The 23,731-nt window shown below is 45.0% G+C and overlaps 1 protein-coding gene across 3 annotated transcripts in view; it reads left to right on the forward strand.

The window, feature by feature from the left end:
• The window catches only part of SEL1L3 (SEL1L family member 3), a 128,938-nt gene that overhangs the window by 26,069 nt on the left and 79,138 nt on the right, over window positions 1-23,731 (forward strand). For all 3 annotated transcript variants that reach the window (XM_059164240.1, XM_059164258.1, XM_059164250.1), the window contains exons 6-9: window positions 2,459-2,517; window positions 9,861-9,993; window positions 12,280-12,412; window positions 13,946-14,086. In XM_059164240.1, coding sequence (XP_059020223.1) covers window positions 2,459-2,517; window positions 9,861-9,993; window positions 12,280-12,412; window positions 13,946-14,086 — 466 coding nt within the window. The remainder of the gene's footprint in view (window positions 1-2,458; window positions 2,518-9,860; window positions 9,994-12,279; window positions 12,413-13,945; window positions 14,087-23,731) is intronic.

The following is a 23,731-nucleotide window of genomic DNA, read 5'->3' on the forward strand; positions in this document are numbered from 1 at the left end:
TTTTATAGATGGAAGTTTATTTTATTTTTTTTCTGATTTTGATAAAATCCCAGCCCATTTAATTAACTTCCAAAGTGCTTCTTTCGACCATATTGTGAATGAGTAAATAATATAGTTGCTCTATGTCCACAATTATCTGAGCAATTCAGTTTTTTGTTTTTTTTTCCCCCCTCTCTCAAGGGAGATAGGCTTTGTGGAGATAAATGTTAAAATAACATCGGTCATGTTTATACACTGTTATCAGATCTATGCCTTTTCTTTCTTTTTTTTTTTTTTTTACAGGAAATTTATTAGTTAGTTCAGCCAAGAAGTGGTTTGACTGTTTTTGGCAGTTACACAAGTGCTGACGTTTGGCATTAAACAAATAATAACCAACAAACCTAAGTGATCGTTCTGGTGGGACAGAGGGGGTTTATCTACTGTGTACTATAAAACAGTGCACATAACTGTTTCAAACTCTCATAATGTAGATTTTATGGATTATGGCAAATCTGTTGTTATAATTGAAGACCATTCCATTTCTTGATATACTTGATGCCGATGTGCTACTTTTTTTCTCTCTACTTTACTTCCTCATCAGCTTTTCTTATTGATTTGTGATTTTCCAGTAACAGAAGTGGAAGAGACGTGTTGTTTGTCTCATGTATTAGATAATACACAGGCTTCCCTTGGTGTTTAGGTTCATCACATTTTCTTTTCCCGGGGAGACAAGAAATCAGGTCAATCCTTGTTGCCTCCCTAAGAAGAATCTGTAAAAGGTTAGCTGGAATTTTTTTTTGTGTGTTTGTTGGTTTCCTTAACAATGTGAGGTGACCTAGCTCTAGACTATGGTCCAGCTTTCCATTTATAGAAGGATTAGGATAGCATTAGAGCTTGGTTGCTGCTTGCTTCTGAGGTGAAGGTCAGCTCAGTACTCTGTGTCACTTAAATGGATCTCAAATCATCAGAGCAAATCACAGATTTATTTTGCACCCTATGTATGCAAGGCTCTTTGCTCACGGAGCTTACTGACTGTTTATGGGAGAAGCATTAAGCAGGTGAAGGGATGTCATAATGAGAGCTTAATTACCAAATGATTCATGTTAACTCAGGGAAGAGAGGTCGGGCTTTACGCTGGGATGCTCGGGGAAGGTTTCACAGAGAAGGTTCTTACGGATTGGGTGGAATTGAGTTGGAGGGGAGGGGAGGGAACATTTAGCACATCATTGGGGTTATCAGATAAACCAGGTTGGAGCAGAAATTGGCAGCCTGTAGAAAACTAATAAGAGAAAAAAAAATGTCTGTAGGGCTAGAATGTCGGCAATCTTGAATATCAAGAAATCTGGATTTCTATTCTCAAGGTGGCAGAGCATCATGGAAGATTTTTGAGCCAGAGTAGAGCAAATCAAAGTAGTCCTTTAATTAAGGAGATGAATTTAATTTAGCAGAGTACACGATGGGGTAAGGATTAGAAAGACCAGATGGGGAGGAAAGAAAAAAGAACTAGGGTTGAGTGGGGTTTTTTTGGTTTATTTTTGTTTTTGGTAGACTTTTGCCTTTTGTCCTACTTTGTTTTCCATCCTATCTCATCTTCCTAATATATCTGTAAGTCCCCAAAATAGCGTTATTGTTTTTCCACATGACATCCGCCACTCCGGTGGGACTGCCATCCTCATTGTTTGGACTAAATGGACCAGGGACTTAAAGCCGGTGGCTGGTTTAGAGAAACAACTGACTGGAGTCATTTTCTTCTCTGAGCCAACATGCTGCATATGGAGAATTGGGTTGGTTTTTATGTGTTAGTTTGTCTGTCATAGACACAGAGTTGTAGCCACACCTCTGAGTCCCTCATTAGCTCAGCACACGTTTCCTAAATCCTTGCTCTGTGCTTGCACTGGATGTTGGGGGCAGAAGGAGCTCCTTAGCTCCAGGGGCTTATGTTGTAGAAGCCGTCCAAGACACGTGAAGAATGTGTGACAGCTCACAACATTATCAACAAAAACATTGTCACCGTTGAAATGGCAGTGACGATTCTCCACGCTTAAGGAAAGAAAGTGGGGGACAGCAGTGCGTGAGGAACACTCAGCACCCACTTGTTTCTCCCCGTAAGTCTGTCATGGAATCAAAGGAAAATTTCATAAACCCCTTGTAGTATCTTATGCATTTCCTTCTCTTCCTATGCAACAAACATTTGAGCAGAAGTACACCAAGCAAAACCATGGCTTGTAGCTTGGAAGTATCTGAACCCCACTGGGGGAAACTGTGTGATGGATATGGTTAGATGTGAAGTCATTTGGAGAAATTAAATTTCTTTAATCTTAAAATATACACAGGGCTAGTAAAGTATTCATTTTATTTCTGCAGAAATGGATCAGGTGAAAGACTACGCAGCCCATTTTATGCGTAATTAATACCCAGGACTGTATTTATGCTGTGAGGTATTGGGGCCTAACTGATCTTGTGTATTTCTCCCACACAGATTGTAGTCACCACCAGCCTTGGACAGGATTTGAAAAGCTACCATAATCAGACCATTAGGTAAGGGCAATATTTTCTTTTTATTCAGCATGATGTTGGATAAGGATTAGGAAATCTTCTAACATTAGCCCTCAACCCTAATGTTCTTCCCACACTTCCTTATTCAGCTCTTGAGCATGGACTGTGTCGCGTCTGCCCTATAGCTCAGTCTTTGCACTTTTTTTTCCCCATCTGCAACCTCCCCTCTCTTCCCCCACAACGTTTTTTTCTAAGCAAGAGGAACTATTCCTCTCTCCAGATCTCATTGTGAATTCTTCCTTTCATGTCACTTGATAATTCATTTTCTTTGAAAATTACCTCCTAGGAAGGATTCTGAAAAATAAATAACGTATTAATGCTGCTTATTGAGAATGGTTGGTAACTTTGGCCCTAGTATAAAACATAAAAGCAGACAGTCTTCATATTTATGTTCATAATCTAAATTTGAAATGCATGCCACTATTGATATTGGTGTAACTTTTCATCCTCATGTAACCATTCTCCACAAGAGTTACAGAAACTGAGAACTGGGTCCTTTGCCTTGCATTTCATAATTTTTACATTTGCTTCTACACTCCTGTCTGATAGCGGGGTTTCTAGTGGTAGAACCATGCGGCAGCCTCCTTTGGGCACTCAGGATACCTCAACATGGCTAAACCATATATATATTATATATGCTATATCTATCTCTCTCTCTGTATATATACATACAGTCAAATGCTTAAGTGTAAAAAACAGACGCAAAAACTACCAGCTTTTATGTATAATTTAGGTATAGGTGTATAATACACATGTACCAGCTTTGTCCGGGTAATTTTAAACAATGTATCAGGCACTTTGGCTGGGCATGGGGAAGCTCATGCCTCCCTATTGTAGTTACTTTACTACAACAAGCAAGAAGCTGTCTCTCTGAACAGGCTTGTTCACTCAGACTCCTCACACAATCCAGATTTTCTTGGAAACCAATTATTGAAGAAAGGAACGCAAGGAGAGGTAGCGACAAGGGAATGGGGGGCCGTACACCCTACTTTTCTCCACCCATCACCACCACCACCCCCTTCCCTCCCGTCCCGCCATTCCAGTTTACCTTTAAGTCAAACGAATGGCTTTTAGGTGCTGGGCCCATAGGACAATTCTTATTTTCATGGCCGGATTAAAGGATCACAGTTATAAGAAAAGGCTAACGGGGTGTCATTCTTTAGCCTGCAAGGAGAAGGTCAGGGGCGACATTGACAGCTGTATGGGAACTGAGAGCCTGAGGTCTGAGAACAGAGGAGAAGCCTGGAAGGGGACCACGTGGACTTGGGCCAGTCAGAAAGAGTTCAATGGACATGAGTTTTGTTGTAGAACGGAGTTCAGAAACAGGAGAGGCCTGGGAGTTTGCTTTGGAGAAACGATGATGCATCTGATGTCCCTGCTCTGCTCAGTGGGCCCCAGAAATTGAGGGTTTGCATTTGGGGATGTGAAGCCTGAAATAATACCTTCTCCTTTCTCTCCTGATACCCACCTCTGACCCCAGGACGTTTTTGACAGAAGATTGATTTCATAGGCTCTTTTTAATTCTCTGTGTAAGGGCTTCTTTTCACGGTGCATCCCAGGGACCTAGATGCTGGCCTGAGTGAACTGTAGATGAGAGATGAGAGTTGAGAGAACTGTAGAAAGATCACAGGGTGGGCCCAGGAGGTGGGGAGGGAGACTCAGGCCTTCCACATAGTATTTAAGGAGGTGTCAAAAAACTCGGTAATTGTATTAGTTTGCTGGGGTTGCTGGAACATAGTACCACAAGCTGAGTGGCTTAAACAACTGAAAATTATTGCCTTACATTTCTAGAAGCTAGAGGTCCAAGATCGAGTGTCGGCTGGGCCGTGCTCTCTCGGAAGGGTCTGGGAAAAGAGCTGACCTAGGCTCTGAGCCTGCCAGGCCTCTCTCCAGCTTCTGACAACTCTGGGGGCTGGGGTGGCAGAGCCCCAGTCTTTGCGTCATTTTCCCTGTAACTGTGTGTATGCGTCCTTCACATTCCGCCTTATGTAAGGACACCAGTCATGCTGGACGAAGGGCCCATTCTGCTAGTGTGGCCTCATCTCAACAAATTACATCAGCAATGGCCCTCTTTCCAAATAAGGTCACATTCCGAGAGTCTGGGCATTCAGACTTTAACATAGGAATCTGGGGGTGGGTGGGGGAGGGGGAAGACACCATTTAACTCATAACCATAATTGTGATAAATGACATTTACTATAATATTGTAAGAAATAAAAAATTAATGTCAGGAATATACAATGAACAAAAAAATAAAAGTTTTAAGTAAATACAGAATCCGTGTGATCATATAAGATCCAGAGAGGAGGACCAATGTTCAGATACAGACCAATTCAACATTCTTCTTAAAACATTGAAATGATCCCTTACCTGGTAATGGGGCAGTCCCCAGACCCAGGAGTGTCCCTGGCTACCTCCTTGGCTGCCTTTCCTGTACTCCTGGGACCTCACCCATCAATTCAAGAGCTGAAGAGTTAATGTCAGGCCTGCCTGGGATTCCTTTTGTTGGATATTTGGAATCTCATCCATCAGAGAGGTTTTAGAGTGGGCCAAACCTGTGAACTAAACATCAGATATTTCAGATGGTCATGGGTTTACTCCTTGTTGTCATAAAACGTAAGGATAGCTGCTGTCCTGCCAAGGTGGTGTGGAAAGATCCATAATTAAGTGATCAGAAGTGCAGCGCTCCACACAAATGAAAGGCTGTCAGTGGCCCTGGGCGGGGGCAGGTAACAACTTCATGCCTGTATAGTGTTTATCCTTCCTTCATTTATCCAATATATGCTCATTCATCCAACACCTCGACCACACACCTGACCCAGTGCAGACTCTAGGAATAAAAGGATGAACAAAAAGGATACAGGCAGTCCTTACCTTAAGGAAGCTAAAAGAAAGGCAGAAAGGAAGAAAGAAGGAAGGAAGGAAGGAAGGAAGGAAGGAAGGAAGGAAGGAAGGAAGGAAGATGGATGGAAGGAAGGAAGGAAGGAAAAAGGAAGGAAGGGGAAAGAAAAGAGAAAGAAAGAAAGAAAGGAGGGAAGGAAGAAGGAAAGGAAAGAAAGAGGGAAAAAAGAGGGAGGGAGGGAAAGAAAGGAAGAAAAGAAGAAAAGAAAAGAAAAAAGAAGGGAGAGAGGGAGGGGAAGGAAGGAACGAGCACCAGTGGGAGAGACAGAGCTTAAATTCATAAATAAATATAAAATTACACATCATGATGAATTCTGGAAAGGAATTGAACAGGGTAGTTTCAAAGGACACTCAAGAGGGTCAGAATTTACAGCAGATCCCAAAGAAGTGACATTTGAGATGATGATTACTCTAAGGGCGGTGAGGGTCAACCCGTCCGTAGCTTTAGGTTTCCCTTATTAAAGAACTGCGGAGCTGGAGTTGTTTTCTGGTTGTGAGGGAGGTTTATTTAACAACATCAGAGATTCGTTCAGGCTGCTGGAGGCAGGCGGTAATAAACCCAGGTGGTCTCCCATGTCCAGATAAGCATAAAGATAGTTTGCGAGTGTGCCCAAGGTTTCCAAAAGGGACGGCCTGGGCTTTGGAACTGTCTAGCTCAGCTTTTATGTCCGTGAAATTGATGACCATCAAACAGGGCACACTCAGTACAAGGAAGCGCTTGCAACCCCTGGCAGCCACGGAGGATTGTAGAGGAGAAAAATGTAGAGGCTCTGAGGTGGATGGAGAGCAGGCTGGAGAGATTTCCTATTTGGAATCCAAATCCTTTTGGATTTCCAGACCCAGTTCCAAGATGGGGGAGGGCTTTCCTCGTACCCACACCAGGCAATTCTGAGACATCAGCAGGGTATCCAAGAATTCAACTCAAGACCAACATTGCCCATCTAGAGATAGCATCAGATACCATAGGGGAAGTGTCAGCCCTACAAGATAACCCTCACCCGACTTTAGATGCTATCTGCAAGCTCTGGAGATTGGAGGTTCCAATGACCTTCTCCTTAGGTTCTTTTAATTTGCTAGAGCAGCTCCCAGAACTCAGGGTAGTACTTACTTACATTTATTTACCCATTTATTAAAGGATCTGCTATAGGATACTAATCAACAGCCAGGTGAAGAGATACATGGGGTGACGGCTGGGAAAAGGGCACAGAGCTTTCATGCTCTCTCCAGGTGTGTCACTGTCCCTGGCCTCTGTGTGGTCACCAACCTTGAGGCTCTCCCCCAGTCCTTTAGGGTTTTTAGAGAGGCATCATTACATAGTCATGGTTGACTAAGACATTGGCCATTGGCTGGTTCAATCTGCAGCCCTTCTCCCCTCCCTGGAGTTCAGGGAGTGGAACTAAAACTTTCAATCCTCTAGTCACCTGGTTGGCCCACCTGGTCCAACTCTGACTTTGGGCAGAGTCACCTTCTTTGATATAACAAAAGACATCTTTATTACTTTCAAAACTTAGGAGATCCAAGGGTTTGGGGAGCACTGTGAGACAGGAACTGTGGACAAAGACCAAATACATCTTTCTTTCTTTCTTTTTTTTTTTTTTTTAAGATTTATTTATTTTGGAGAAAGAGAGGGAACATGTGCGTGCACATTCATGGGGCGCAGGGCAGAGGGAAAGAGAGAGAGAGACTGAGAATCTGAAGCAGGCTCCACACTGAGTGCCTAGCTTGATGCAGGGCTCGATCTCACAACACTGAGATTGTGACCTGAGCTGAAATCGAGAGTGGGAAGCTTAAACGACTGAACCACCCACGTGCCCCCAAATATTTATTTCTTATAAACCACAATGTTGCAGTTGTATTATGATAATGATTAAAAAGAAAACAAAAATTACAGTCTAGAACCAGGGGGACCAAGTAATTTATTAATTAGTTGAAAAATTCAGTTAAAGCAAAGATCCATTTAAAAAGATACCATAACCATTTTATTTTAATTAGAAAAACCCGGAAATGTATATTCATCCACCAGTCTTTCCAGATAGGGCCTTTCTTTTGTTCCAAATCTACCAATTGAAGTTCCCTGTGGTCTTCCTTGCATAAACGGCACCCAATTCCCATTTCTTACAAACAGAAAGAGAACAAAGACCCTCATGAAACTACCAAAGCTAAGATACGTCTAGATTTCTTCCATTTTTTTCCTAATCTTTTACAGTTGTCCTAATTCCACACTTTTAAAGCAACCGTTCTTTTCTGTGTCAACCCAAAATATTGAACTTAATCGTTACAGAGTGAACAATCCTTTCTTCCCGATCCATATTTTATTGAATGACATCATAGTTCATTAATCTGTATAATTACAATGACCATACAATTGGCACTGTCAGGTTTGGGAATAGACACTTCCCATTCTTACTAAGTTTGCATTCCTGCAGTGGATTAGGTTAATAATTATAACCGTAGTTGCCAGTTATGGGGCCTGTTTTGTGCCAGGCACTGTTCTAAATGCTCTGTTTAAATATCAGTTTATTTAATCCTCACAACAGTCCAGTAGGTAGGTACTATAGTCATCTTTATTCAAACGAGGAGAAGACTAAGGCTCCTCCGAAGAGTGGGCTCTGACGGGGCGAGCATCCAGCACGTTGCAGGGATAGCCAGCAGGGGCGCTGGTGAGCTGGTTGAGCCGAGTTCTGTTAAGAGCGCTTCTATTGTAGAAGCCTTGCGTTTTGTATCCATCAAGAGCCACGTTAGTGGTGACGGTGGCTGGAATGTTAAATCTTTCTACGGTCTTGAAAAACAAAATCAATTCACAGCTCTCGGAGATAATAACTTTGTGGTCCCTGTGGAAAATAAAGAGAAGGACCATCAAGCCCGAGATTCTGAAAAGAAAAATATCGGGAGAAGAAGCTCTTCTTTTCCATTTTAGCCGCATTCGTATAAAGCTAATTTCTAAGCGTTCATTTCTGCCGCCTTCTGTTGATGTTGTCAGAGTCTCATTCCTTCTCCCTTTCGTCTTCCTCTCCAGCCGGGTGAACCTGCTACAGTTCGGGTTCCTTGGTAACAGTTAGTACAGCCCCTCTCTTGGGATAACCCCAGGTTGCTTGACTTTTCTGATCTAACTGCTGGTATCTCCCTCCATCCCTGTTGGCATCACCCTGGCCCATTGCTCTCACGACTCGCCGGGCTCCTGGCGGCTTGCCTGACATTTTGTTTTCTTTCCGTCTGCTTCCATCTGCCCTCTGTCTTCCCTGGCTCTTTCCTCTTTGCCTGACTTCTCACTTGATGCTTTTCTTGGTCCTCCCCCCAACCTGCTGTCCTCGTAGGTCTGATACCGCCTCCTTCACCTACCCTATTTTAATTTTTAAATAGGCAATAAATGGGGCTATTTTTAAAAAAATCAAAATGATACGAAAAGATAGACAGCTAGATGTCTTGCTTCAAGCTCTGCCCCGTCCACTCCATCCCCTACCTCCTACGCCCTGGGGAAATATTGTTATTAGGTTCTTGCAGTATGTACTTAACAGAGTTTTTAAAATGCAAATACAACAAAAAGATCCATTCTCCTCTTTCTTGGATTAAAAAGTATATGCTCATTTTCCACACTTTTGTTTTACTTTTTTTCACTTTAATAAATTGGGATCCCTTTTGTACACAAAGCCCTCTGTTCCCTTTTTAAGCTATATATTTACAAAAGGCTCACATTTAGGGTCCATTGGATCGCCTGACAGACGCCTGGGGTTGTCCAGTCTTTGGTGCATATAAACAAGACAGTAAGGAACAACTTTTTGCATTTGATTCTTGCTAGCCCATTTTGTCCCTTTTGTTTTCCTTCCTACTCCTTCAAGGCTTTCAGGACAAGGCAGATTTCCAGCACACCATCTGTGCTGAGCTCTGGCATTCAGCCTCTTCCTTCTCAGTCCGAATTTTCCCTCGGGTTCTGATCTAATAGGATATGCTGTTAGTTTTCCTTCACAGCCACCTTCTATCCATTCAACAAGGTAGGTTCCCCCCCCCTTTTAGAGCAAAACATTTCCAATGAAGACTAGCGATTCCAAAGAATTCCAATCCCAAACCATTTTACCAATATCAGAAGCCGGCAGGTACTGAATATTTGTGACGGGCAATGCACTCTGCCGGGCACATGCCTTTACATTTCACGAATCCTCCTAAGAATCTAATTATTATCTAATTTACTAATGAGAAAACTTGGTCTCAGAGAAGGTAAGAGACAGGCCCAAGGTCACATGGCCGGTAAACAGTAGTTAGGATCGTAGCCCAAGTGTGTCTGACCCCACCACGGTCTCATCTGCTAGAATTCAGTGTGAAGGACGTGAAGAAATTTGGGGGTGTACGTCAAGAAGGGTCAGTAAAAGAGTCTTTTTTAAAGATCTGCTTCAGACCAAGGGCTCTCTTAATTCCTTGTTCTTCCATAGCTTCAGAGAGGATTTCTATTATAATGACACTGCTGGATACTTCATTATTGGAGGGAGCAGGTATGTGGCCGGCATTGAAGGGTTTTTTGGACCCCTGAAGTACTATCGTCTCCACACTCTGCACCCTGCACAGGTGAGCCCTGGGCATCGAGAAGTTTCTGGGAGTTCAGGCATGATGGGCATGTGGCTGTAGGACGTGGAAGCTCATGTAAACAAAAGCTTTACCCAAGCTGGACCTCGCATTGGCTCTGTCATCAAAAGTAATTAATATGGAGGCTTTTCCCCCAGCAAACTCGATAATAGATTTCTGTTAAGGTTTGGTTCATTTAGTACTCATGAAATGGAAACCATTCACTTCCTATGTTTTAATAACTACTAGCTTAATTATAGAGTAGATTTTTATCAGGCTGTTGCCTATCCAGTGATTAAGCTAATGAAAGGAGAGAATCTTAGTTATTTGGTAGAGCTTCTTTTATGTGCTATTATTTAAAGTATCAAAAGAGGAGACACTCTAGCAAATTAAAATCTTGGTTCCATTCGCTGCTGTCTTCAGACACGCAGGCCTTGGGCTCCCATAGTGGGTTGGCTGTACTTGTAGACATTGTGGAGGACCGAACCTACTATGCTGTGACCCTCACCTCCAAAACCCACCCATAGGTGGGCTTGTCCAGCTCTCCAGGTCAGCTCCCATGAGGCTGGTGCAGGGAGGCAGGGACTGCCTCCCTTCACAGAGGTGTCTTTTTCTGCCCTTTAAGGAGATCACCAGACACCTGAACAAGGAACCTTGATGCATTCCTGTGACCCTGCGAGATTTGTTCTGGGGAAAGCTGGAGTCATTAGGCAAAGTAAAGGAAGAAAAATGCAGAGCCCTACTATCCATGGGCACATGTCAGAGCCCCTATGGAGAGATTTCTGTGAAGAGAAAAACAAATTAATATATTCCTTTTGCAACAAATACTTCCAGAGCACCTACTATATGCCAGGCCCTGTGCAGATGCTAAGGCATCCATGATGATGAAGAGGGTAGCTCTCAAATTTTTTCTGAGGGTGTTTCACATGAGAAATCTATGTAATAAAAAAAGAAAGAAAAGAAGAAATCTATGTAATGTCCTAAGCACACACATACATGCACACACATATGCACAAACCTGTATATATTATATATATATATATATATATATAATACAAAACTAAAATGAAGATTTTACTAAGTATACATGCCTTTCCCTTGTTAGACGCACTCTGCTATTTCATGTTCTATTTTTTAAAAATATTTATTTATTTATTTATTTGACAGAGATAGAGAAGATCACAAGTAGGCAGAGAGGCAGGCAGAGAGAAAGGAGGAAGCAGGCTCCCCACAGAGCAGAGAGCCTGATGCGGGGCTCGATCCCAGGACCCTGGGATCATGACCTGAACCAAAGGCAGAGGCCTTAACCCACTGAGCCACCCAGGTGCCCCTCGTGTTCTATTTTATTAGAAAAAAAAAAAATCAGGAGCACCTGGCTGACTAAGTGGTTTAAAGCCTCTGCCTTCAGCTCAGGTCATGATCTCGGGGTCCTGGTGATGAAGTCCCAGCCAGCCTCCTGCTCCCTCATCACTGGGATCAAGCCCTGCATTGGGCTCTCTGCTCGGCAAGGAGCCTGCTTCCTCCTCTCTCTCTCTCTGCCTGCCTCTCTGCCTACTTGTGATCTCTGTCTGTCAAATAAATAAATAAAATCTTTAAAAAAAAAAGAAAGAAAGAAAGAAAATCACTTCTGTTTACAACCTGTTGAAATACTTTCATGACCCTCTAATGGGTTACAACCTGGATTTTGAAAACCATTGAGTTGAGATAAGGCCTCTGTTTTGGAAAAGCTCCCCATCTGCGTCTTAAACACCAAAGTCATGAAGGAGCACAGTACATGCTCTAATTCACATGCAAGTGTTTTTTGGGTGGCTGAGGTGGGGACATCCGTATCTGCGCACACATGGCGGGGGCGGGGCTGTCAGGGAAGGTGCCCTGAAGCAATGACCTTGGACCTGACTCTTGGAGGTCAAGTAGGAGCCTGCCAAGTAGAAGGAGGGTTTGCAGGGCTTGGCCTCCCTTGGGGACTGAAGGAGAGAGGACCGTGATTGTCTAGGGACAGCATGTGGTGAGGGGAAAGAAGAGGGTGGAGGCCCGGACTCTGGGAAGGAATTTAAGAAGCTCTTGCAGAAGCAAAGGTAGCACCAAAAGCAGCGAGAGGGAACCAGACCCAGCTAGTGTGCCCTTGAATTATACCCTCCTGCTGCTGATCCCAGAGTCGACAGTCTGTGCGCAGGCAAGCCATCTGGTGACACCAATGGGAGAAGAAAATCCGCCTGAACACGGCCTCAGAGGTATCGATGGGAGTTTGATGACAGTTGTTGTTCATTCGATTTTCTTGCCTTCTTGTAGATCGTTAATCCCCTCCTTGAGAAGCCACTTGCTGAACAGCTCAAATTATATTATGAAAGGTGTGCTGAGGTCCAAGAAATAGTGTCTGTGTACGCATCCACGGTACAGCAAGGAGGCAAGCAACAAGAAGCATGTGAGTACTGAGCTTCAGCAGGGCAATTTTTAGCTCTGCGTGTTTGTGTCAACATGTTTGGCTCCTTTCTAACGCGGTTAAAATAGAATAAATATGACCTGAGTGGCGGGAACAAATACGACGTGGAGCCCTCCACAGATAGAGGCAGGGGACCCTGTATGTTCCACCTGGATTCCAACCAGACCAATGGCCAACAGGAACCCCACACCTGCCCCTTAGCTTCAACCATATGCGATTCCTTTTAAGAATACAAGTGAGAGCGTGTTGGGCCTCGTGTTGCTTTCTTCCCATCCATAATGGGATCTTTGGCCAGTCTAAGAAAATAAAAGTGAATTGGAAAATAAATTAATCATTAGAAATGTTTCCCCATCGGTGCACTTTTGTCTTGGACCATTAATATCTGAATATTAGCTTTCAGAAATGTTGAACAGTGACTTTGTTGTTTGGGGCTCGGTTTTATTTTTTTTAATCCTTGAAATTGATTCTTTCTGGAAGACCCCGTTAATAGCCAGCAGAAGGAATGCATTTCAAATAGACTGCTTTCAGGCCTGTTCATATTTGCAGAAGCATCCTTCACTCATACAGGGTGGTCATTGATTATAAAAATTGGTTCCTGGCCTGTCTTCCAATATTCTGGCTTGGATCTGCACTTGTAAATTTCTCTGTGCTTAGATCTTCTTGCCTGATATGGCGGCACTAGAGTTAGTCCCATATGTTCCTTCTGGAGGAGAAATTCCTGTGGGGCCTTTGCCATCCGCAAAGACGAACGGAGTAGGGCGGTCCTGCCCACACATCTCCCTCTCTCCGGAGCTGGACTTCCCTAGTCCAGGGAGTGCAGGGATGGGTGCCTCTGGAGCATGCCTCAGTCCCGGAGGGTTCACAGACCACAGCCTCAGCAAGGGAGGAGACGCAGCTATAGGGAAGCGTGGAAAGCCAGTGCCCCTGCCGTTTAATTTAAGAATAGGCAATCCTGGTCCCCAGCTGCTGCGGGTACAGCTGACTCATCCAGAAAATATGATGCTGTCAGAAGAGAGGGAAGATATATAGGAATAGTAATATCCCAAACAGGAAAGAAACTGATTTTGATAACTGATGTGATTTCAGGAGAGATACTCTGAGTTGGAAGGCTGCCCTTGCATGCTGATCTGTTTGGTGGCATTGGAAGGTTTTCCTAACATCCACCGCCTTGCCTCCCTGGGGGTCCTTGTGCTTTGCTCCTCAACTCACACTGCCAACAAAATGGCCTAGATATTGGCCTCCTGGGGAACAGTCCGAGGCCAGCTGCTCATTCTGTAGAATTATTCAACAGCCATCAGCAACTTTGGCACATTTCCCTTGGACATGGCTTTGAATTTGTGACCTCGAGGCAGAGGTATCAGAGCCAATGGCAAATCCCTAATGGACCCAAACCAACATCAAGGAACATTAAGTCTGACCTCTTATTTCTAGTTCCTTTTGGGGAGGAGGGATTTAGAAGGATGAGGCCTTCCCTCTTCTAAGGGGAGAGCTCTCTTGTGCTTCCCTTGCCTGCAGGTGACTTCCAGAACTCCTACCTGGACATGAAGCTCAGGTACGGGAGACCCTCCACGTGCAGAGCCTTCCCCTGGGAGAAGGAGCTGAAAGACCGGCACCCCAGCTTATTCCAGGCCTTGCTGGAGATGGGCCTGTGGACAGGTAATTGTGTCTTTGCCTCACCTGTGGACCCTGGCTGGGAAGGCTCCCTCTTTTCCGGTTCTGTTCACCCTCTTTGGTGATGTACGCCTCAGAGTGATTTTTTACCCTAGATTTCTAGGTTAACTTCACATTTAAATTCTGCCCTTGTATGTCCACAACTCTCAATGTATCTGTGCATACAGATACAAATACAACCCCAAACACAACAACAAATTTAGGAATCACTCCAGCCATTCTTTTAAAGCCAAGGCCACAAATGACAGGCGCCAGCCAGAGCTGGCCACCAAAGGCAATTGGTTTGGCATGTACATGACTGTCCATTTTAAAGAAAAAAAATTAGTTGCCGGTATCTAAAAACTTGCATAAAAATGCAAATGTTTAGCTTTTCTTGAAAACCCCACAGATCTGGCAACGCTGGGTCTCCTACGTTAGCCTCGGTTCCAGAAGTGAGACCTGTCTATTCCCACTCCCTCGTTTCCCCCCGATCCAGCACCTCCCGCCTACTTCGTTCCTGGAGCTTACCTGCCTGGGCCCTCAGGCCTTGGAACTTGAGATCCTTGACATGAAGTACACACTGTAAATGGCATCTCGGGAATCTGTCTATAATCCCCAAATATGGCTAGTTTCTGCTTAGGCCCATCACAGTTGGGGTTGGCTTAGTAATTAAGTGCATGCTGTAAGAGCCACACGGGATCTTTAAATGATGTCTGTTAGGAAGAGGAGGGAAGCTGGAGGTGTTCAGCCTGGGGAAGGGGAGATGAAGGGGGGTGATGATAACTCTTAGTGGTGAGAGGCAACCCCTTGAGTTAGGGCTTCTGTGTCACGTCAGGACTTCCAGACAATGTCAGTGTTCAACAGAAGAGAGTCCCTGCTGCAGACAAAGGGCAAAGGGAATCTATTCTGGCCTGAAAGAATCCAAAGCATACCAGATATTTCTTCTTTGATTCATTCAATACTTGCTGAGTGTCTGCTCAGTTGCTTGGCTAGGCTTTAGAGAGAAGTAAAATAACACAAGTTCCTTGCCCTGAAGGGACAGACTTGAAAACAAAGAAAAATGGTGATGCATTTTTTGAAAAGATTTTATTTATTTATTTTAGAGAGAGAGAGTGTGTGAGTGGGGAGGGGGAGCCGTGGGTGGGTGGGTGGGTAGGGAAAAATCTCAAGCAAACCCCATGCTGAGCGTGTGGAGCCCAACACGGGGCTTGACCTTATGATCCCAAGATCATGACCTGAGCCAAAACCAAGGTGGGATCTGCTCAGTGGGTTAAGTCTCTGCCTTCAGTTCAGGTTGTGATCACAGATTCCTGAGATCGAGGCCCACATCGGGCTCTCTGCTCGGCAGGGAGCCTGCTTCCCCCTTTCTCTCTGCCTGCCTCTCTGCCTACTTGTGATCTCTTTCTCTGTCAAATAAATGAATAAAATCTCAAAACCAAGAGTCAGACATTCAACCAACTGGGCAACCCAGGCACCCCTGGTGATGCATTTTTAATAGAAGTGGCGGGAATAAGTGGTAGTCACAAAGAAGGGAGTAGTCAGGAAAGGCTTCCTGGAAGAGGGGACAGTGGGATTGATTCTTGAAGGGTCAGTAGGTGTTTGCCAGATAAGCATGGTATCTGGGTATCAGAGGCAGAGTGGAGGCAGAGAGATGGGAATAACATCGCCTTTGAAATGATGTGCAAGGCGTTTGGGAGGCAGGAGAAGGCCTGGAGGGTCTGATTCTGCTTACAGTTCCGAAGGCATCCTTAGAATTTGTGCTTCACCTTATAGGCAACAGGGGCCTGATGAAGGGTTTTAAGCAGCAGGCAGAGGTGCAATCAGACTTGGGTTCCGAGGTTACTCGGGTAACAGCAGGAGGTTGGGGGAGGTGAACAGCGGGGTGTGCCTGAAAAGAAGCGCATCCTTGGTAGTCTGTGGTCCAGGCCAAGGATGCAGGCCTGAATGAGACAGGGTGGTAGGGACAGAGCTAAAGGGTGTAAAGGGGTTGGCTCTTAAGGATGTGTGACTGCTTAGATGCTAGCAAGGAGGACAAGGAGCAGGAGGCATGTGGAATCGGGTGACAGCATAGCCTCTGCAACCAGGAGGCCCGTCTACAAGTTTAGCTTAGCATGTACTAGCCTGGTGGCCTTGGGCAAGTCACTCCATGTCCCTGTACCCCCTTCCTCACCTGTGCAGCGGGAATGATAACTACTCTCCTAGTGTCGACTTGATAAATTGATGCATATAAAATAGATGAAACAGAATTGGCCTATGGGACACTCGGAACAAGCAGTGTTTCTCAATCTTGGCACTAGTGACGTTTTGGACTGGGTAATTCCTTGTTGGGGTGGGGGTGCTGGAGGGGAGGTCTGTCCTGTGTGTCAGCTACATTTCTGGCCTCAACCACTAGACACTAGGATCCCTCTCTCCCTTCCCATGACCCCAGTCTTGAGTTGTGAGGGTCCAGAGTTTTCTAGATGTCTGTAAGGAGGCCAAACTTCCCGACACTGAGAACCATTGCTGAGTGAGTGTTACTATTGTTACCCGGCAGAGACAGTCCCCAGGTTTCCGCTGCTCATGCTGGACGCGTGTGCTGATAGGTTAGGCTCAATGCGCTGAAGCCACACCCACATCAAAATAGGCTTTCTGAGATTTCTGATCATATTTAAATATAGTTTTACTGACTGGGAGCAGGAGTGAATCATTTTCACAACCCATTCTTTTTAAAGGAAATACTCTCAATAAAAATGGTTTCATATTATTTTTAGAGCCCAGAAGTTTTGTTTATAAGAATTTAGAATTTTTTTTTCCCCCTCCGTGGAGGCCTGGAAACAGAATCTAATTAAAAACCAAAATTGTGAGCTCCTACACCTCACGGTGTCCTGAGCTGTGGGACTGGGGGGAGCCGTCACCTTACAGCACATAGCGTGTTCTGCTGACGCCTGCTAGGCCTTCGGGGGTCATCTGTGGTGAGCAGGGAAGCCCCAAAGCCGGATTTGCCACTTACAGCCCACTGCTGGTGCTGAGCCAGCCAGTTGAGTGCCTCTGGGGCCAAGTCTGCTTGGGATCGCGCCAAAGAATGTCTCCCGAGGGGCTGTATCTTTCACCAGGGCCTCTGCCTCCCTCCGGCACCCAGCTACCTGCATTCGCCCCCTCCCCTTTCCTAGAGCCAAGGGCCAGGCCGAGAGAGAGCCTGGGAAGGGTAGGCAAATCTCCAGAATGAACCTCAAGCCCTCATTCCCCCTTTAGCTCCAGTTTTTCTAGGTTATGCTGCCCTGTCCATAAGGACTGGGGAGCCTTCAGCAGAGGTCAGGCGCACACTCCTCATTAAAATTCGTCTCTCTACCTGGCACACTGCCCTTGCTTGGGGCTATCACAGTGTCCTCCTGCTCACCCTGGAGAGAGACCAGGGTTGAACATTGTGTTCAGTTTCTAACAAGGCTGAGCGAAATGCAGAACATTTGATTTTGTAAATTGAGGTTAAGAAAACAAGTTTATGTATTTTTTTAAAGGTATCTTTACTCAGGTCTCCTGTAAAAGGAATAGACATAGACCAGTGTGGCCTTCTGGGTTCATCTTGCCTTAAGTGTCTGGCTGGATTTGGAGGCTTTGGATAACTCTAGTTAATAAGAACTATGTCTACATTCTGTTTTCTGCCGTTGCCCCGAGCTGTCCCATCCTGTTCACTAGTAGACTTACTTAGAACGTCCTTATCATATTACATTTTTTTGTGTCTGAGATAAGCTCTGGGAATGGAATCAAGTATCAGATGCTTGGCGCTTGGAATTCTGGCTGCGGGAACTCCATGGAAGCAGGAAGAGAGACAAGGAATTTATTTAACTGTGTGAGAAACTTTTTCAGTTGCTCATGGCACAACCTTCCATCCATTTGATCAGTCCACAGATGTTGACCAAGTGCCCCCCGTGAGCCAGCACAGAACAAAAATGGGGCCATGTTTTGAATGATAGTTTTTACGTCAATAGAAAAGACAACTTCAGCTCCATTGTTCCTACCAAGGAGATGAATTTGTGGAATTTTTTTTTTTTTCCCCAGCACTTTGAAAAAAGAAAACCACTTAAGACAGTGGCTTGTGATTTCTGGTTCTTTGTGACAGAGTCATTTTTTCCTTGGCAGGCTGTCACACGTACACGGCCCCTCCACTCCCAGGCCACTACACGTGCGTGTTTCCGACCTCAGAGTGTGGTTTCCCCGCACTGTGTGATTTCAGGCGGATCGTCTGCTCTCTCACTAAGCCAACAGCACCTTCAAAGGAGAGATGAGAATATTGCAGGGGGTGGGCAATCTGGAGCATTGGTTTCATCCACGACCAGTAGGGAGCAGATAACTGCTGCCAGCCTGGCGAGCTCAGAATTGGCCACCACCCCTCCGTTGTTCCCGAAAGTCTGAACTGTGTTTTCCTACTGCCGAAGAAAATTCACCATTTGTACCATCAGTCCTACAGGGCTGTAATTAAAAATATATTTTCTTGTGGTTAAAAATACATGTAATATAAAATTCTCCAGCGTAACCGTCTTTATGTATACTCTTCAGTAGTGTCAAGTGTATTCACGTTGTTGCAAGATCTCTAGAACATTCTCACCTTGTAAAACTGAAACTGTGCCCATTAAACAAGCTCATTTTCCCTCCCCACAGCTCCTGATAACCACTCTTCTACTTTCTGTCTCCATGAACTTGCCTATTCTAGATACCTCATAGACGTGGACTTATCCAGTATCGGTCTTCTTGTGACTGGCTTATTTCACGTAGCATCAGGCCATCGAGATTGTTGTGGCATGTATCAGAATCTCCTTCCTTTTTAAGACTGAACAGCATTCCATCATTTGTAGGTACCACATTTTGTTAATCTGTCGATGGACACTTGGGTTGCTTCTGCGTGTCTGCTGTTGTGAATAGAGCTGCTATTCCAGACTGAGCTTTCAATTCCTTTGGCTACAGACTCAGAGGTGGATTACTACTGGATCATATGGTAATCCTGTGTTTCATTTTTTGAAGAACCTTCATACTCTTCTTTGTAGCGGCTACACCATTTTACATTCCCACCAACAGCACACAAGGATTCCCATTTCTCTCCTTCCTTGCCAACACATGTTATTTTCTGCTTTTTTGAGAATTGGCCATCCTCATGGGTGTGAGATGTAATTTATGTTTGTTATTTATGTACTGGGGCAAGTTTGGTTCAATGGTGATTAAGGATGATGCCCTCCTAAATGACATAAGGCTATGAGAGAGCTTCATGGACAGAGAAGCACCGATATATATGACCATGAGGGATAAGGTCGCCTGAATAGAGCTCATCTCACTCTACCTTGAGTTGTAACTATTGGATCCTGTTTGTGTCTCTATCACTCAGGTAATCACACGCTTATGAGGGGAACACAAGTAGTGTAAGTCTCCCACTTCTACTTCCAGTCCACGGTGTCTGCAGTGGTAGTGCTAGCTGTGTTAGGTGCTTAGTTATCAATCCTTCTTCTGTATGACCCTACACAGCACATTTCTGTACCCTTCCCCTCCAAGAGCATACTTCATCCACCTGCATTCCTCAGCTAACCTACAAATAGTTTTCAAGTCCCAACTCAAATACCGCCCCCTCACACCACCTTTTCTGGGTCCCCAGGCAGATAACTTTTCCTCCCATGCTCCCCTTGCCATTTTGTAGATATTATCTTCACAGGACCTGTCCTACTGCATTATAATTGTGGAATTGCCTGGTTCCACAGTGGAGCTTCTAAGTCTTCAAAGACAGGAATGGGATCTATGTTTTCTTTGAAGTCCCTCAATAAGTATTTGTTGAGTGACTGAATGCACTCCAAATGAGTAAGTGATCTCATTTTCAGTACTAAAAATGTCTTCATTGGGTCAGTGAATCACTGACTGGATGAGAAATTTGACTAGTTGACTAGTTGACTAGTTGACAGGTTCAAGATCTACGCTGGCCAAGCCATGACACTAATCCAGACAGATCGAGGTCTCTGGGCTTATTCATCTTCCTTCTACATTTTTCTCACTTCTTGAACACTTCTTCAGCCTGTTCTCTCTTAGGAGCTGCTGTCCTGGCTCTGAGACACCTCTGCAAATACAGTTCTCTTTCCCAGGTCAGCCAGCAATCTGCTTTCCAATTTCTCCCCATCAATAAAAATAGCCCAGAATCCTTCTTAGGCACACCCATTACAAAAGAATTCCCCAAATGTAGCCCTTGCGGTTCTCACTTTCATATGTCTGTTATTGAATTGCTGAAGTAGACAGGTGCCCGGATGTAAGACAGCCCCAAGCAAGGTTTGTGCAAACCCAGTTTGGCACCCATGCATTGGATCCCTCCAGCACTGTGGTGGGCCCTAGGGCAACCATAATGAAAGAACTACTCCAGCCCACACAGAACTCTCTGCCAAGTGCCAGGGGTTGCGGAGGAGGGAGGCTTCTTAAATGTTGACAGCTGATGTGCTAACCTTGTATAAAATGCAGCTGTCCCCACTGGTGGTTCCCACTCTGAAGAATCACAGGATGTGTTCCTTGTCTCCCAGAGTAGGCATACCTTTGAATTAAAGATGGCAGCGCTCCTCGGGGCACTCAGCTGCCACGCATATAGATGTGGCAGAAACCCTTCCTGCCTCCCGGCATTCCAGAGCCACTGCTCTGCATCTTGATTTCCTGGCTTGGCACGGAAATTCTCCTGTGCCATTCTGTCCCCAGATCCACAGCGGTCCAGACTCTGGGTGGCATCCAGCAGGAGACCCCATGTTCAAGACTTCAGGACTTCTGATTGGTCACCCTCTGTGTCATTTCCTGGGGAACCTCCAATTCTTTAGGAAAATGGCTGCTGTTAGAGCATAGAAATTGCCCTATTAGCATTTGGGCTTTTTCCAATGCTAGGATAGTAGGATTCTAGGGTGTATGCTTTTTCATTATTTAAGAGGTGTGCTGGCTATTTCTTTTACTCTCCTGTTGCAACTTCCTCGTCAAAATGGAACCCTTAGAATTCCAAAACCCTTTGAGTGGGGCTCCAACATCCAGGGAGGAGAGATGGTGGGGATATGGGATTGCTGGTAAGAGGCTGCGGGGCTGCGGGGATGGGAGTGGATGTGGGGCTCAAAGCCAGAGAGCTGGTTTGGGTAGGAAGGAAGGAGGAAAGCTGCAAAGACTGAGTTGCAGGTGGGGTGCCAAGGCAGGGAGGGACAGGTGGGTGGGCCAGGTGAGCTGGCCAGCAGGCCCCTGTGGACATCTGCCCTGAGGCCAGAACTGTTTACTCCCTTCCCTCCCTTGGTTCTGGACAGCTCTGAACCCACGAGCTGTGGTTACAGGAAGTCCAAGGTCTGCCAGCAAATAGGTCTCGGGAGGAGGCCGGGTCTGAGGTGGGCTCGCCTCCCAGGCTGATGCCATCTGCATCTTGCTCCTTTTGTTTTTGTTCCGGACTGGCCTGCTTTGCCCCAGGCTTAGGAGTGCTGAGTGCCGAGCAAGAGGAGGTCCCACGCAATATGCCAAGGGGATGCTGGCCTTAACTGGTTTGCTTTTGACTGTTCCTATTTTCCCCAACAATTGCAATGTATATTTGGAAACACTAAAATGCAGAGCACGGAAATGGTAGACATACAGTAATGTTTCTTAATAACACCAGGATACCGTGTCCTTTAAGAGCTATTTTCAGTGCCGTTCATTGAAAAACCCTCATCTTTATTTTTATTTAAGAAAGCATACATTATCGTTTTTTTAAAACAAATACACAGAAGCACAAAGAAGAAAACAGAGAGGGCCACGCTGTTCCTGCCCAGAGGACCTGTGAGGGCAGCCCTGGGGGAGGAGGAGATGGAGAAAGGAGGGAGGGAAATTATGGGGACAAACCCAGAAAACTTGCATACAGAAGAATACAAGCAGTTTACTTTTTTTTTTTTTTAAGATTTATTTATTTTAGGGAAAGAGAACTGGAGGGGCTGGCGGTGGGGGTGGGGGTGCGCAGAGGGAGAGACACAGACTCCCTGACTCCCCGATGAGTGTGGACCAAAGACTCCATCTCAGGACTCTGAGATCATGACCTCAGTCCAAAATCAAGAATCCGAAGCCCAGCCCACCGAACCACCCAAGCTCCCCAAGCAGTTTACTTTTGAGAAATAAGCCTCTTCCTTGGGGCTCTGGGGCTCATGGGATCAGGATACAGATGAAGAATATGCTGGTTTTTTTCTTTTCTTACTGAGTAAACTGGGTGAGAACTTCCTTTTCTGGTTACATGACATTTTCTCCTTTCACTTCCTCTTCCCTCTCCAACTTGCACTTTGGATGTGTTCCACCTTTTGGAAGCTTGAGGCTAAAAATGACTTTCCTATTGATGCCCCCATCCCTCTCACGAGGAAGGAGTCTGCCTCTCTCCCCAATGCTCCATCAGATGCCCACTCCAGCTCCCCAGCAAGGGCCCACCTTCTTGTTTTCTGCTTTTTGCCTGCGTTAATGATGAGCCTGCCCATGGCCGCCCGATGGTATTGGTATTGCTGTAGAAAAAAAAAAAAAAAAAAAAACTGAGCAAAACAATGCCGCACTCCTGGGGAAATAGGAAGGGTTAAGGAGTTGGGGTGCTGGGCTCTTGTTTCCTTAGCTTCTGGGGCAGGAAGCCCGAAAATGGGACCGTGGCTCCTTCTTCTATTGTGTGTGTGTTTGTTTCAGTATGCCCGTTCATCTCCATAAACAAGCATGTTTTTTAGTTACAGATCGTCTAGAAAAAAAATATGCATATGCTAAACCAGATGGGTGAAATTAACAATTTCATTAAACTAATTTTGAAATTGCCAGTTTATTCACCACTGGTAGCGTGGCTTTGCTTTTCTGGTGCAGTTGGAACTTGAACTTTAAAGAATGTGCAAAAACAGCAGTTTGACTTTAGACTTTTTTTTTTTTTTTTTGCAGAAACTTATTTAGATTCTGTAGAGGAAATACTGATTGGTAGTATTTGGGGGAGGAGTTAGAAGTTTTAATATGCAAAAGAAATAATGAAGCCTTTTCAATCTGCTTCGCTTACAGTCTGCAGGTTTTTTGTGCTAAGGCTTTGAGTTTGGTGAAGGATTCCCCTTTTGCTCCCTGTTCTCCAGCAATCCCGGCTACCTGCGCACTCTTGCTAATGATTTCTGGGGTTCTGTGCCAGGGGTCAGCTGGGGCAAGTGTTTCATTTGGAGCTTCATTTGGTTTGAAGTCTCCTCTCTCCTCTGAGCCCACAAAGCTCTTGTCTGCGGGTACTCAGGCAAAACTGATCATCTTGGTTAGGTGTTTGGCAGAGCAGGTGAGGGGGAATGAATCATTAACAAAATGTTAATGTTGCTTTGCTCAGAATTTGCACAGAGGTGCATCTGAGATGAGTACATATTTAAAAGTAAATGTATGAATAGGTAGGAGTAGGATTTATTTTGCAACTTCATCTGAGTGCTGCAGTGCATAACAAATCCAGTGGAGAAGGTTCTTATCCTGCCTAATGGTTGGGTAGGATGGAATTCTCTCAACTATTCAAAGGGAAAATCCAAAATGAGATCCCCAGACTCCTGGTGGAAAAGGGTGTTATTATTCAGATATATCCCAACAGATGAGCAGAGGGAAATGTTCAAGGATGTTCACTGCCACGTTGTTGGTTATAGCAAACTCACTGGAAGCAACCCAAGGGTCTAAAAATAGAGAACT

The sequence above is a fragment of the Mustela lutreola genome, chromosome 1 (genome assembly GCF_030435805.1).
Source record: "Mustela lutreola isolate mMusLut2 chromosome 1, mMusLut2.pri, whole genome shotgun sequence".
In the NCBI taxonomy this organism is placed as follows: domain Eukaryota; kingdom Metazoa; phylum Chordata; class Mammalia; order Carnivora; family Mustelidae; genus Mustela; species Mustela lutreola.